General features: G+C 43.2%; 1 protein-coding gene across 1 annotated transcript in view; it reads right to left on the bottom strand.

Moving 5' to 3' along the window:
* Positions 1–15,823, bottom strand: part of SORBS1 (sorbin and SH3 domain containing 1) — a 114,767-nt gene that overhangs the window by 48,329 nt on the left and 50,615 nt on the right. The window contains exons 15-19 of the mRNA XM_073904564.1: positions 15,683–15,812; positions 13,450–13,564; positions 8,462–8,545; positions 4,330–4,395; positions 3,656–3,757 (exon numbers count right to left, since the gene is read on the bottom strand). Coding sequence (XP_073760665.1) covers positions 3,656–3,757; positions 4,330–4,395; positions 8,462–8,545; positions 13,450–13,564; positions 15,683–15,812 — 497 coding nt within the window. The remainder of the gene's footprint in view (positions 1–3,655; positions 3,758–4,329; positions 4,396–8,461; positions 8,546–13,449; positions 13,565–15,682; positions 15,813–15,823) is intronic.

The following is a 15,823-nucleotide window of genomic DNA, read 5'->3' as shown; positions in this document are numbered from 1 at the left end:
TCCTTCATGCACCCCGGATGCCACCTCCAGAGAGAGGGTCACTCAACACCTTAGGTACAGAAAATACAAAAAATGCATATGAAAAGACCACACTGTATTTAGATCATTTGTTCACCCTCCAGATTTAGAAAGTGGAAATGGGGAGAAATGCAGTTTCACAAAACCTAGGAGAGGGGGAGCATTTTATAAAATGACAGGCCATTATGCAAAAGAAAGAAAACAACCAAAAGCTACATGCAGAGAAAAGGCAATATAATTAAGTAGTTTAAGGTTTCTGTTGTCTTGGAGAAAAAAAAGGCAAAGGGCTCAATATATTTTTAAAAAAATAATGTGGTAGTTGAATAAATCGATGAAAAGGTTAACTTTTAAAAGATACTCCTATCTCTAATAATAATCCTTTCAAGGAAAAGATGCTATCTGGAAAAGAGATATTGGGGGAAAGGAGAGAAACAGCAGGAGAAAGAAAAGGAAGATTGTCCAAGGGGGAGGAGAGGACGGGAGGGGAAGCAACCTTTATCGGGGCTCACCCACTTGGTCCTCTACCTGCTGAACACCCACCCTCAACCTGCTGGGTCCTCTCACTTTGGAGGGTGCCTTTGCCCTAGCATGAGGACTCTACCCTCCCCCACTCCCAGTTGCCCACCATTACTCCTCAGAGAAGGCACCCCTCTTGCCTGTTGTCTCCGGCCCGTCTCCCACCTCGGCACCTGTCCTATTCTGGGTCTTCATCCACTTTGAGGATGATGCTCTGGTCTCCATCTTGGAAAACTTTTGTGTGACCCTGCAGAGTCCTCTGGGAACAACCCCCGCCCCTTCCTTCCACATTCACGTTTTCAACAGTGCTGTACCCCTGGGGGATCCCCAGATGCTTCCCTACTCTCTAGCTCCCAGCAACCTCTAAAGTTTTTAGAAACCTCCGGGTCATCAAATCCACTGACCTTTCCTCAGAGTCTACTTTCGGGGACCTCTCTGGAGCACCAGGTAGTTGTCATACTTTCTCTTCTTGTTCTACTACTCACTTTTCCTCCTTCTTCTCTGAACCATTCACCCTCTGATCCTCCCCTTCTTCCCCTGCTCCATGTCATCCAACACCCCAGTGGGGAGCTACTGCTCTCGTCCTTCCTGTCCTTCAATCTTTCATCTGCTCCTAGGACTTCAGCCTTCATTTCTCTTCAGGTGACTCCAACCGACTTTGTAGGCCCCTTCCTCTCTTAGGAGACATAGTCTTATATTTCCAGCTGCCTACTGGATATGCCCTAGGTGACACCCAGCCAATTCTTCAAGAATGAATCACCTAAAACTAGCTCCATCTTACCTCTCCACGGATTTTCTCCCCATCTTTCTTAGGTGACATACTGATGTCCTCAGCTTCCAGCTTCCTGGCCAAAACCCTAGAGTTGTTTCTGTCCCTATTCCATCCCCCAATTCTTTGTTCTTCACACCAATTAGTTAAAAATGTCCCATTGCAATTTCCTCTCTGAGCACTCTCACACCAACCCTCCCCACCTTCCTGCTGATGCCACTGGAGTGTGGGCTCTCCTCACTCCATGCCTGGACCACCACACTAGCCTCCCTGCCCTCTGCACCTCCAGCTGGAGGTTCTCCTTTCAACCCAGCCTCTCTAGAGTGAGGATGCCAGCCTTCCTAAAACAACTCCTGAACCACATCATTGGGCTGTGCACAAAATCATCTCCTAACTGTATTTCTGAGCCTCTATAATCCAGGGTCAACCCCCTTTCCTACACCTACCCATCACTACTACCACCCCCAATTTTCTATTATAGCTGAATCTTCTACTTTATTCCTTGAATACATGCTAAACACGATCACTTCTGTGCTCCTTTTGTGCCTCACATGGATGCCCCCTATTTCTACCACGTACCTACACTGCACCCAGCCTTTAAGGTCCCGGCCAACTCCCCTGAAAAGTCTTCCCTCCTGTTCCACAAGATCATCCTTCCTCCTGGCACTTAGAGCCCATACCATTCTTTTAGCTCTTCGCAGGCACTGCTGTGTACTGTTGGAGATCTTTTATTTATGAGTGTGCCTAAATGGTCATGTTCCTGAAGGCAAATTTCATCATTTTTGCTGGATTTAGAGCCTCTCTCAGCATGTCCCATACCTATTAGGGACTCATGGGGAACACGTAACTGAACCAATGTGAAGATGACTCATTCATGCATCAGACCCTTCTTGGTGCCCACCTTGGCCTGGGCAGGGGTTCAGGTACCGGAAGCTGTCTCTGACCTCAGGGAGGCCTCAGTGAGTTCAGTAATTCTCCAGCTGTCCCTCCATCCTTGCATGTGTTACAGGGCTGCTCTTATTAGACTACTTTGAAAAGGGACCCCTGACTCATTTTATGACCTATAATCTTAGCACTCCGGTCCTACCCCGGAGCACTTTAGGACTTACCTGCCATTAGTTCTCACTCTTGAACTAGCTCAGACCTTCCATCCCACAGTGGCTATAGCTGGTTCCAGTCTCTGCCCTGGTTCAAACTGAGCATCCCCTTACCCTGCTCCACGACCTATCTGCTTTGACTGTGTGCACCATGGCTCAACTTCATGCCTCCCCAAAGTTCTGAAGAGGGGCTGGAACCCCAGCTTCCTTGATCGGCCTGCAGTTCCTCAGCATCTGACCTTATCTCAGCCCACCTTGGCTGCTGCCCGTAACCCCCTGGTTCTTCACTCCTTCCCTGGCTTGAGGGTCCAGCACTCAAGACTTTTCATAACCTGAGTTGCTCATGCTGGAGGTCTGACCCTCCTTGTCTTAGTTCTGCTTAAATAGAACATGATCCATAGCATTTTCCACTTTTCCTGCCACAGTCTGTGGACCTTCCTAGCCTCTTCAGCAGTGTCTGCCTGCCTTTTTTATTTTCTGTAAAGATACCCTTTCCTTGTAAGAGTCCTTTTTGTTTTGTCAGGGAGCCCTGGGGGGTGGTTCTCCAAATACTTGGTATTTTTCTTCCCCTTGGGAACCTGTTTACTTTGGACTCTCTCTCTGACATAGCCTTCAATAAGCCACATTTTGACATAGCCCCCTCTAAAAATGTCAATACAGGTTGAGTTTCAAATGCTTGTTTGTGGCCAGACTGTCTGGTCTCTGGAGTACATTTTTTCATTGAGGGAACTTTCTGACCCTTTAAATGACAAATACAACTACTTTGCCAGTACATGCCATGCATGTAAGACGCACTCAAATCACTGCCACTGTGTTTCTGAAAGTGATCTCTGAGGTTGGTATCTCCCAGGGCTGCAAAAAAAAAAAAAAAAAGACAAGGGAATTGCCCCCAAAAATGGCTCCCGGAAAATCTGGAGCAGGTATACGGAGGCAAAGGACAGGAAGTTATAACGGTCCCCTCCCGAAAGCAGAGAAACAGAATGACAAGGGGGTGGCGTCGTTTAAATCAACAGCTACCCTGCATATATTTGAAAAACTCCCTTTAAGGAAGATGCCAAGCTCAAAAGAAATCCAAGCAAAAATTTGCTTGGGGAGGCGGGGAGAGGAATTGAAAATAGGAGTCAGAAAGCCATGCAGCTTATAAAGACCCAGCATAATCATTCATTGCCTCGACTACATCGAAACCCGAGAGCAGAGAAGAAAACAAAACCAAGCTGGAAGAGAAACCGACAGCGTGAGAAAAACTAGGAAATACCTGGGACAGGTTTGCACTGGGTGCTTTATTAAGCGTCTCCGTGTTTCCTAAGTGTGCCTCTAACTCTGCTGGGCAGAGGTTGAGATCTTTTTCTAGATTAGTCTGGTTCAAGAAAGAAAAGATGGGAAAGAAGGTTTTAGTTTAGAGGACAGGCAGAAAGAATGGAAAGTTCAGTTTGAAAAATGAATTTGTTCAGTGCTAGGGCTTTAATAAGGCAAAGATGGCATGACCGAACACAAGAGCTCACTAGAAATCAGGTGAAGACGTGAAAACAGAGAATGCAACATTAGGCAGAGAAAATATAAATCCTGAAGTCATCAGAGCTTCAAAAGTCTATTCTACTTGCTAGAGAGAACTACAAATACCACGGAAACCTACCTTTCATGAGAGACCTATTTTTTTCTCTTTTCAGAGTATAGTGACTGTGACAAAAAGGATATGTCAGGAGAATAAGGCATTGCTTTAAAAACCTCTCAACATTAGTAGAAGTCGTAGAGACTTTGTTAAATAGCTTTATCATCAAGCCAAAAGAAAAAAAAAACAAGTTATCAAGTTAAAAAAAAAAAGTGATTTAAGAAAATAAAAGGAAAAAAAGAAAAAAACCCACAACACACTCACACTAACCAGGCTAGAGAACACACACGCAGCCCACGGAGGAGGCACAGCAGAATTACCTTTCTATCCTCTCTAGGAAGGATAGAGCAGTCTCCAGGAGTATAATCCCATATCTTTTTGGGAGGCTGACGGGAAGCAGAGGAGGAAATGAAGAAATGAGCATAAAGACATAAAGACAAACATGGAGACTGGCTCAAACAAAGAGGGGCACGCTAGGAGAACTGTATCAACACGGAAAAGTGAACTCAAAGCACAGGGAGTGGGCACTCGGCCTCCTGAGGAGGCTGCCCAGGGAGGGATTCTGCAGAATTTAGGAGCTGGAAACATTAACTGGGAAGTTTCTATGTCTACGTCTCAAGAGTAAGTCATTGTTGGATTCTAAACATTGAAAAAGTAAAAAAAGAAAACAGAAGGAAAAAAAAGCATTAACACCAATTTGAACAAAAATCAAAACTTTAAGATTCCTCATTGTTCTTTTTTTTTAACTGAAGCATAGTTGACATACATCCTCACTGTTGTTTTCAAACTAAGATTGACACCGAGATTCTATATTTTTGAAGCAGTCTACTCCAAGGCAAAATTCATCATGTTTAATAAACGTGTGACTTGGGAGATTTGGCCAGGGGAGGGCAAATCAACCAAAATGTGCTTTCTGTGGTTTGTGGCAATGAGATCCAGGTACAAAATGGGTGTTCAATAAGTGCACTGTGTAACTAGATAATTCCACTAGACAACACTTAAATCTCTGTTTACAGCTTAACCAGACTTTGATAATACTGCTGGTGGAATAGTCATCCCTTCCGCCTGCTTTAGAGAACGGTTTATAATTTGAATTTGAGCAGCGGGACTGTAGTGTTATGTTTTTCTCCTTTAACTCTTAAGTTAGGATGAGAGCTGCATTCCTAAAACTGCCAGGAGAACTGTGAATTTAACAAGGGAAGGGTTCGGAGAGTAGGACGTCTGGAAGTTACAAGCTTCCTGTAATTCTTGAACCTCTCCCCCACCAACTAGACCTTCTTGTTCTGTCTATTTAGACCTGAAATGTCTTATACGATGACCCCTGAAAAAGATGAGATCATTAGTAGCTCCTGGAATTTTGTGCAAATATCATTGTAACTCTATGCAAGCATTCAAACTGGTTTACATTGTGACATTCTGCCTTGAGCTTACTTCTAGAAATCACATGGATTTCTGCAGAAATTACAGGGGGGGAAATAACATCCAGACTCTTAGTAATGAATCTGCAATTTGAATCCAAGGGACTTAGTAATGAATCTGCAATCTGAATCCAAGGGACTTTCATCACTGACAGGGATTATGGGTCAGTAATGCGATCTCTGTATATGTATACTCGGCAATTTGTAAAATAGTGCTATTAACAATTACCATTCATCTTTAAGCGCTTACTACACTTGAACTCTTCCCCGGGAGAAGTAGACTTTTTTACAGTCACTTAGGATACCTACTCATTTCTTTCTTTACTGCAAAAAAATAAGACAGTGCTTACAAATTAAATTGGTTTTAAATCCTTCCAAAAATGATCCTGGGAGTCTTGAATTATTTGATATTCTACAACAACATATCGGAGCTAAAATGCACTACAGCCAGGATCGTGCTGCAATTTCAGCTCATTCTGGGTGGTGGGCTTTAAGTGCAAGAGTTGAGGAAGAAAGGAGTTCAGGGTAAATGTCTAGTGTCCAAGTTCTGGCAGGCTTCACTTGGGGGAAGTGGGTCCTGAGTTGGTGTGGAATAAAGAATAAATAAAAATGATGATCCACGTGATTCGGTAGGAGTTTTAATTTCATTCTGCTTCTGAATGACTGAAAAACCTTCCAAAACAATTTCTGTGGTTTACACCACTTTGATTTATCTCTCTTATTTTTATTATAGCCCAGAGTGATGATGGTAGGACAGAAATGAAGAAAAAATTTCTCCCTACCACACCTTCTTCCCCAACTCTGGCCGTAAGAGGCAGTCATCAAATTGGTTCAACCGGATGATAAGCTCACCCTTAGGATGCTTCTGACCATGAGGAACGTTTCATCTTGACACTGTTCCTCAGGATATGGGCACTGATTAAGTTATCTGGGCAAGTCTTCCACAGTATTATCTTTTACTACTTTAAAAGACCCACTCAAATAGTCTCATTTAAGAAGGACTCTAAGGTCTCTGCAAGGAACATCATGGCTCAGAGGAAATGGCATCTTGGAAAAGCACCATTAAGTATTTAAATAATTAAGAGGCAGTTAGAACAACAGAGTAGGGACACCAATTCTAGAAGGTCCCACTACACAAATGGACTGTGTTCTCAACATTTGTTTGCATTTGGTTGTGCGGTGCTCAGACCATGGTTTCCAGCAGAAACAGTGTTTAATCTACCAGGCTGTTCACAGAGCCGATTTAATGTACGCTGGGACTGAAATACTGTCCTTTGCTAACAAATATGGAATTATTTGCAATGACAGATTCAGTAAAACAAATGAATTACAGTATAAAGATTGTTTCATATCTTTCCCTAAAAGTTAATATTTCAGATGAAACTAAATTAGTTATTTGGCAAAGGAGAAATGGCTAGAAATGTGTGGATTCTGAGAAGGCTTTGCAAAATCAATGGCATGGACTCTTTATTGTACATAATTTAAAGCTGATAGCTTTTTGCTTTCCCTGATGAAAGGACAGCATTATTATTATATATACCAGTCATGGTCTTACTTTGTTTGTTTGGCAGAGGGGGGAGGGGACCACACAATTCAAAAGTAGCTTTTGTTGTGAGATAATTGAGCAAGTTTTAAGAAAAAGAAAAGGGTTAAGATATTGTTCAATATTTGAGTGTGGAGAAGGTTGCCTGAGGTAGACTTCTTTGATGTCTGAATGGTAAATAAGAAAAAGGGAGAGAACAGAGAAATGAGGTATGCACCACAGATCTGGGGAGAGAAGGTGGTGCAGACTTCAGGTTAGACACGTCCCTCTGCACTGGTCACTAGGTGGCGCTGTTCATTCAAGACAGCTCAGGAGGAAAACGTTCCTACCAGCAGGAAGTTTGCAAGTCAGGTGCTCCTAACTCAGAAGACACCTCAACTTTCTAACAAAGCTCAGTCTTACTGAATCAAACTAGAAATTCCACAGCACCCGCTTCATTTCTCTTTGTCTTCATCTTAATGAAAAAGTTTCACACGAACATCTAACAAAATGTCTTATCTTTATACACTTAACTTCCTCCACCTGTAAATTCTTTTTTGCAGCTGTAATAAGACTTTAAAATCCACACATTTCTAGCCATTTCTCCTTTGCCAAATAACTACATTAGTTTCATCTGAAATACTAACTTTTAGGGAAAGGTATGAAACAATCTGTATAGTGTGATTCGTTTGTTTTACTGAATCTGTCATTGCAAATAATTCCATATTTGTTAGCAAAGGACAGTATTTCAGTCTCAGCGTACATTAAATCGGCTCTGTGATCAGCCTGGTAGGTTTAAAGTCAGTTTCTAGTCCTCTCCAGTGGAAAAATGAACTCAACTCTCCCTTCTGTGTGATACACCTTTGGGTGCAGGGCTAAGAAAATCCTCCTGTAAGTGCCAAAAATCAGTTTGTGCCAAGGCAACTCAGTGACATCACAGGGAAATTCTAGTAAATATAGCATTCAGCCTAACTCCCATTTCAACTTTTGGGAAATATTACACTAACTCATAGAAATCATTCTCCAAAGCCACCTATAACAGGGATGCATTCGTGGATGACATCTACATACAGAGGCTGTTTGGGGCACTTCCTTTGCATATGTACTTAGATCTTTTTAAAGCAGTAACAATGCTGCTCCTCTCAGTGTGTAATGCATTTTCCTGCTTTATCTTCAGTTTGCCATAAAGACTCTGGTTAAGTAATTGAACCAATGGACAAAATAATGCCAGCTACAAGATATGTGATATTTGTTTCTAGTGCAATGATTTAGTCTTGTTTCTCTGTGATTTTCTCGCAAGAAGTAATTCCAGGGCTCACTGTCCTTTCTTGGTGAAGTAAAGCGCGGGAAAGCTTACAGGTTGTAGTGAGAAGAGACAATCCCACGATTGCCCACTGAAATGGCTGCCCCCCACTTCCTGCATTCCTTACAAATAGATCTGATTCTTTAGCAGCAACAATGCACCAACAGCATTAAAAAGGTGTCTATAACCACTGAAGCTATTAAACTTACCGGTTTCCCAAACTCCAATTCCGAAAAGAATTTATACCAAGGTTCATTCTTTAAATCTATCTCTTCTGGGCTTATATCCCGACTCTATAGGGGTTGGTGACAGGGAAATGGAAGAGAGAGAAGGATAACATTACGCAGAGGTTACATAGGAACAGGCCAGTAGAGATGCAGTGGTTCCCAGGAATATACAGAACTGAATCCAACAGCAGCAATCATCCATTTTACGGACATCAGCAAAAACAAGGAGCTACAACAGGCGGGAGGGGATGCGTTTAGAAAAGCAGAGAAACGGAGGCAGGGGCAGGGAGTGAATCATCCTCAGCCCTGAGGCAGAAGGCACACGGGCCACGGATGGAGAATTCTGCACCGCACCGCTGCCCTCCACGACAGATCGGAATATGGGCATATTTCTCAATAACCGTATCAGGGGAGAAGAGAAAGCCCGTATTTCCTCTTTAGGAAGAACCGTTAGCGAGGAGCAAATAACCTGGTGAGCACACCAAACATTTAGCCATCTACGCCAGATGAGTAGAGCAAATAATCTTTATTGGCTAGTATAGTTTTAGTACTTATTTGCAAAGCTGCCTTGAGGGGTTTCCAAATAAATGCAGATACCAACACTTTGTAAAAGTCAATTTGTTAATACTGCATCTTTAATGGCACATGAGTAGGTGAGAAATCATGTCCTATACACAGTACAGTGAAAGATGGTGTAAGTAAAGAACAGAGGACACAAGTGCAAAAACATTTTAAACGAGCATCCATGGGGGAGAAACACAGACGGAATATACTTTGTGCTTTCACAAATAAATGTTAAAGAACTGGGAAAAATAAAGTGAGGGAAAAACTGAACAAGACAGACGACAGAACAGGGGGGAGAAAACTTCTGGGTTACGTTGCAAAAATTAAGTCAGATATCTCAACTTCATGCAACTCTAAGAGGCAGTTCACAGACTGATCATTTGATTCCACGGGGTTTCATATCGAGTCAGATTTTATAAAGTCTTAACACCTCGCTCTGTGGAATCACATGTGTTTCTGGAAATCATTAGTTGGAAAACGAATGCCTGGAAAGCAAATCAGGTTTTCCCTTCAGACACTGGAGATACAAGTGCACGGCAGACAAAAGCATGAGGGGCTCATGACGTCATGAATTTCATCTACGTAGATACATTTCAAAATACCTTGGCAGTCACTACATGAGAGAGATATGGTGATCTTTCCGACAACAATATGAAATAGAAAAGGTATATTTTGCACCGAGATTGAAAATAGTATCTAAGAAACACCACTCCCCTCAGGGCAATGACACATGGCAGGTCCTGTGGCCACATTTTCCAAGCCACTGCTTCACGGAGCAGCTCCTAGGGGGCACGTTTCTCTTCACATTCTGTTCACAGGCCTTTTGCAGTTTGGAGAAATGGCTGTCAACTTTCTTTGCGACCCTGACCAATCCCTTCTTCTAAAATCCTTTGAAGGGTCTTCACTGTTATTTCTACTTTTGTTTTAAAAGGAGGAAGACGCGGCAGAGAACTTTTCTTTACGTGACATGCATTGAATATAAGTTAGTTGGACTCAGAGGGAAATGTCTACTGAAACGGAATCTGCCCCCTTGCACCCAGATTAAAATCTCCAGCTGTCTTTAGGGACTTAGGGGCCTGAATCTCGAAGGAGAGGGTGTGCTCCTTCTCACTGGATTCTGAAATGATGTAAAATAATGGATTCCAAAAGGATTCTTAATTTATTCAGTGAACTGAGGCAGAATAGCTATAAGGACACAACTCTTCAGGAGGGACAGTTCAGGCTCTGGGACGTGCTAGATCCTCATATGATGGGAGTTTCATGAAACCTATTTCATGTTTATTATCTTTGAACACTATTTATAACCACTCCCTGGGAATCGGTTGGGTTTTTGTTGTTGTTGTTTTAAATAAAATGTACCAACTCTTTCAGGAAATGGCCTGAATGTCCTGGTACTCAGTCCTGAAAGAATTAGAGCCCATTTTATTGCCCAAGGTTGCTTGCAAATTGTTCTTACTCTGAAGCCTAACAACTGTGCTGAGAACTGAATCAGGAGGCATGTCAACTGCTTGGGCCCAGAGCAGTTGCCTGGGGAGAAAGTGAAAGAGCTAACACCACACAGCACTAACATCTGCATTTGGTTTTGTCATTTATAACTCGGCTGTAGATCCCATTATGGAACGGACAAATAGGAAATGTCCTTCTAGACGCAGAGCAGGATCTCCGTCCTGGCAGGCAGGGTGGATTCCACAAGGCCAGGCTGAGTTCTCTGCTACCGTGGGCTATTTTCCCCAGCTCGGCCAAATCCTTGGAAAAGGCATATGACCTGCCAGAAAAATGCCTGATTCTCCTTGAGGATGGTTTTGCTTCTTGGATGGGAGCCAGAGACTAGCTTCAATTTTTAATTAAACAATCTGAATGTGGTACGTTCATGTGCACAGCACTTGGTAACGTTCATATAGTTCCCTTATACATTTTACCGCACTTGGTCCTCTCATTGGATACTTCTTCGGTGAGTATGCAATCCTACTCAGTACTCACTTCAATACTCAGTACTTCAGTAACGTTGGCAGGCCAAGCAATACTTCTATTTTATAGGTGAAAACACTGAGGCTCTGAAAAGTTAAAGGACTTGCCCCAAGATAGCTGAGGGCAGTCAGTATTTGAACTCAGATCTTCCAATTCCGAGTCCAGTGCTCTGTCCAGTAGGTAACATCCCCTTCTCATAATCCTGAGAAGGAGGCAGACCCTCTGTGTTGGCAGAGGACCCGGAGCTAAAATAGGGGTAAGAGACAAACTTGAAAAGCCAGGAAGGAACTCAAAGTGACCGTGCACTGGGAAGAAACCCCCTTGTTTTACACATCTGAATCTGTATCGTGTCTGTAATTACTATTTTAATGTCTGTCCTTCCCAATATGTCCCTGTGGGAGCAGCAGGGACCCCAACCTCTAACCCAGGGCTTGGCAAATAAAAGTGATTTTATATCTATCTGTTGAATTGAGCTGAAGTTCTGGAAGGTACTCTGGAGGAACGTAAAAGGGATAAAGCCAGAAAAAGGCCATTTCTGACAAAGCAGGGCCTGACCACTGGATCTCTAACCCCGAGGCCAAAGGACAAGACGATGGACTCAGACTATGACGTTGGGAGACTCAGGAGTTATGAAGAACGTCGTCATAGGAGTTTGCCAAATGGCTGAAGAGGTTGTAAGGCTGTGAACCTACTGTGGGGGATTCTGAAGGTAGCACAGGGTTTCCTCTGCCTGTGATGGTTTGGGTTTGCTCCAAGGATGAGACAAGCTCTTTGGCAGCCTTTACAAGTCTACCACCAGCCCTTCCTGCAAACAATGGATAGATGTGCCCACGAGGTCGCTGTTTCAGTTGGCAGGCTGAAGCAGACAGGAGTACTTCAAATGGGAAAAACATTTTTCCCCTCAAAAGGAGTTGTGCATTTCTGAGAGCAAGTTTAGATTCTATATCTGTCATTAGTGAGCATACTCATCCACAGTTAAGGACAAGACAAAAGTGTGTGTGTATGTGGTGGTTGGGGGTGGGAGGTGTCCTCACATTCTGGCAAACTAGATACTGGATGCCAAAAGGCAAGCCACATGGACACATTCCAACTTTTCTGTTCACGTGGCAAAAACAGCACGGAAAAAATTTCAAAAAAGAAAGGACTACATCATTTAAGTGTGTGGACACGTGATGGTGCATCCCTGGCTTGTTATTCAAGTATCAGGAATGTTCCCAAGCACATGACTGTCACTCTGGGCACACCTGTGTGTGGAAGGCTAACTTCGGTGCGTATGATCTTCTAACAGGGAGAGAACCCCCAGGGCAGGGTGGAGTCAGAGGCAAAATTCTCTGCTCCTTTCTGAACTTTTTGCTTAAAATAACTGTGGTGCACAGTAAATGCTAAAGAATGACAACCCTAAAGCATTTCTGTGAACTGTTGACCTTTCTTCCTAATTAAAATCACTTTCTCCCTTTGTGCTTTTAAAGATGTCACATTTTTATTTTAGTAAAAGTCAAATCAATTATTACTTAAAACATGTAAAGCAGAAGAGGTGGAGGGAAAATAATTTGAACCTGCATTTCAGAGGCCTACTTAATCTGTTCTCAGTGTGGTAACCGCATTTTAATAAAAACCAATCCCCAGCATGATAATTCCATCCTGCTGGGATGGCTGGAGGGCTGCAATATTTGTAGAGCTTTGGAGAATCCCTTTAACCGTGATCTGAATTCTGAACCAGCTTTCCTAATGAAGGGTGAATAGAAGAAAGCGTGAGGGGCAGATATGAAACTAATCAGTCTGCAAAAATTCTTTTCCGTTTCACAGAAGAAGCCGCTTTTCCAGGGTGGTCTTCTATGCCCAGACATGCCATTTCCCCCACTTGCACTTGCTCGGCAATGTGAACATGTGTAGAGAATTAGAAACCAGACTGAATATGAAATTCGTCCTCCATAGTGCACTTGTCAGAAAAGGAAGACCTACAAGACATATTCTAACAGCCTGGGTTTTTTCTTCCCAAGTCACAACAACATATTATTTAGCTTCTAATGAGGTGCTCGTAACTTTTACAAAATTTATGCCTGTTCGAGTAAGAGTCACCTAAAAAAAAAAACACCTGACTTTAGTCCAGTTAGTAGTAAGCCTGATAAATTAACGGTTAGACGTTTTTAAAAAGACAGCAGCAAAATCAATCTTTCATTAGTAGACCATTTTAAATTAGTTCAAATCATGCACAAAAAGAACAACAAAGCTCAATATGGCATCTTTCAAAGCAGACTCTCAGGACTCATTTTATAAACACCTGCAGAAATGAAAAGGGTAAAAATACTTCATTTTTTCATTTGTCTTTGAAACATAGTGAGTCTATCTCAGGGGAGAAAGAATATAATCCAAGCACACAATGCATCCGATTAAAGAACATGGCAGGGGAGACAAAAGAACTTTAATATACACATTACCATCTTTTCGTTGGTCAGAACAGAAGACTTGCCCGGCTGATAGTCGTAAATGCTTTTGGGCTCTGCACGGTATTTCCTTGTATCCACTTTCTTATCTGGGGGCTCCCAGTCGTTTCTGGAGAAAGAAAATCCTATTAGAGCTATGTTCATGAAAATTGGCATCCGACACAGTCTGACTTTGGTGGACTGCAGTCTAATCAAGGAATTTTTGTATCGGAAGCATAAAATTGGACTCTGTGCGAAGCATTTAGTTGAGCTGGTTTCCTTCTCAAAATAACTAGTTACATCTCTGTGTTGGCTTCACAAAAGGCTTGAGGTGTCCCGTGCTCAAAACTGGGCGCCGGATGCGCAGAGAACGAGGAGAAGGGTGGGGAACAGCGGCAGCAGAGCTTGCTTTCCTCTCAGGAGCTCATCATTCCCCAAACATGCCTGTGCTTCCCACTCCTGCTAGTGCAGTGGGAGAGAACGAAGGTCCTGGAGCCCGTGGTTCCAGTCCCTGCTACAGCACTCGCTAGCCAGGCGAGCTGAGCCAAACACCTCACCCACGGCTACTTTAGTTTCCTCATCTGAAAAATGGGGATACTGGAGGGATTAAATGAGACAGTGCATGCAAATCACTTAGCAGAGCACCAGGCCCATGGTGTAAGCACCGAATAAATGTGATTTGCAATTAATAACCACGTTCTTCCCTATTCCACACCCTGCCCCAGGAGTCACCCAAATCACAGCCTTGGGTACAGATACTTAACCTGAGCCAGCAATGGGCTCCAGAAGTTACGTGAACCCTTGGAAGTTGTTGACAGATTTTTAAGGCATGTACAGTATTGCATTTTGCACTGTGATTATAGTTACTTTTTTCCTGCAAAGCTACAAACCTCTCAAAGGCAGGGACAGTGACTTATATATGCTTATATTCCCCCATAGCATCTGGTTCAATCTGCGCACAGAATGTACCCAGCAGATGCTTGATGAATGCACTTGAGTGTGTACCCACAAAGACTTAAGGGTATACCCAGCCTTTCTTTCAAATTAATTATCAAAACCCTCAGGCAGATGCCACTTGTGTATGTGTGGGACGCAGCCACTCCTTTGTCTATGAAGATGGAAAAGGTATGGAGGGGTGAAACTGAGTGTGTATTTAGAGGGAAAAAAATAATTTAGTTTGGTCAGAGCCTTGTTGGGAAGTGGTGAAAGAAGGAGCCTGAAGATGCATGGGACACCAGTCCAGATGGCATAAAAAGTTTGCTCCATCGGGAATAAGAACTCAATCGAGAAAAGTGGGTCATTCAGCACAGCCATCAGGAGATGATTAACACCATCACTAGGACCACCCCAAGCCTTATCTTTCAATGATACACATTGCATAATTATTAATAAGTGTGGCTTTGGGGTGCCTGGGTGGGTCAGTCATCTTGATTTTGGCTCAGGTCATGATCTCAGGATCGTTTTTGAGCTCAAGCCCTGCATTGGGCATTGTGCTCAGTACAGAGTCTGCTTGCGATTCTCTCCCTCTGGCCCTCCCCCTGCTCGCTTATGCATGTGTGTGTGTTCTCTCTCTCTCTCTCTCTCTCTCTCAAATAAATAAAGTCTTTAAAAAAAGTAAGTGTGGCTTCATTTTAAAGTCATATTCTCTGGTATGACCCTTTCAGAATGCACAAAGAGTATGAAAACACATGACAAATTTTAAACAGTTAAGATTTCTCTTGTGAGAAGGGTAAAGTCATGATCATTATAGCCAACATTTGGGGCGCCTGGGTGGCTCAGTCGTTAAGGTCTGCTTTCGGCTCAGGTCATGGTCCCAGGGTCCTGGGATCGAGCCCTGCACAGCCTGCACCGGGCTCCCTGCTCCGTGGAAAGCCTGCTTCTCCCTCTCCCACTCCCCCTGCTTGTGTTCCCTCTCTCGCTGTGTCTCTCTCTGTCAAATAAATAAATAAAATCTTTAAAAAAAATTATAGTCAACATTCACTAGGCCCATACTGTGAGCCAGGAACTACTAGAAATGTTATATGCATTATCTCGTTTTATCCTCGCAACATTCCTATGAACGTAAAATGTATCCCCATTTAACAGATGAGGACACTGAGATTCAGGACAAGTCACAGGGATTCAGAATTGGGTTTGTGTGACTCTTGCCTCTAAGGCTGCCTGACCAGCAGAGGGAGTGCCCTTCAGTGGGAGCTTGGGGATGAGAGCCCTAACTCTCAGAGCTGATTGTGGGTGAGGGAGCACTTACCTTTCTGGGCTTGATTTTAGTGAGGAAGAGCGGGCTGGGAGGGGAAGTGTGGCCGACCTCTTAACCACCTTCTCACTGTCGATGTAGCTCATTTCACTTTTTGAGCGAGGCACAGAAAGGGGAGATTTTGCTGGAGAAGAA

This window comes from Callorhinus ursinus, unplaced genomic scaffold (genome assembly GCF_003265705.2).
Source record: "Callorhinus ursinus isolate GAN/ISIS: 27379988/994484 unplaced genomic scaffold, GSC_fseal_2.0 scaffold20, whole genome shotgun sequence".
Taxonomy (NCBI): domain Eukaryota; kingdom Metazoa; phylum Chordata; class Mammalia; order Carnivora; family Otariidae; genus Callorhinus; species Callorhinus ursinus.
Note: the sequence above shows the minus strand (reverse complement) of the source record. Positions and strands in the feature narration are given on the sequence as shown.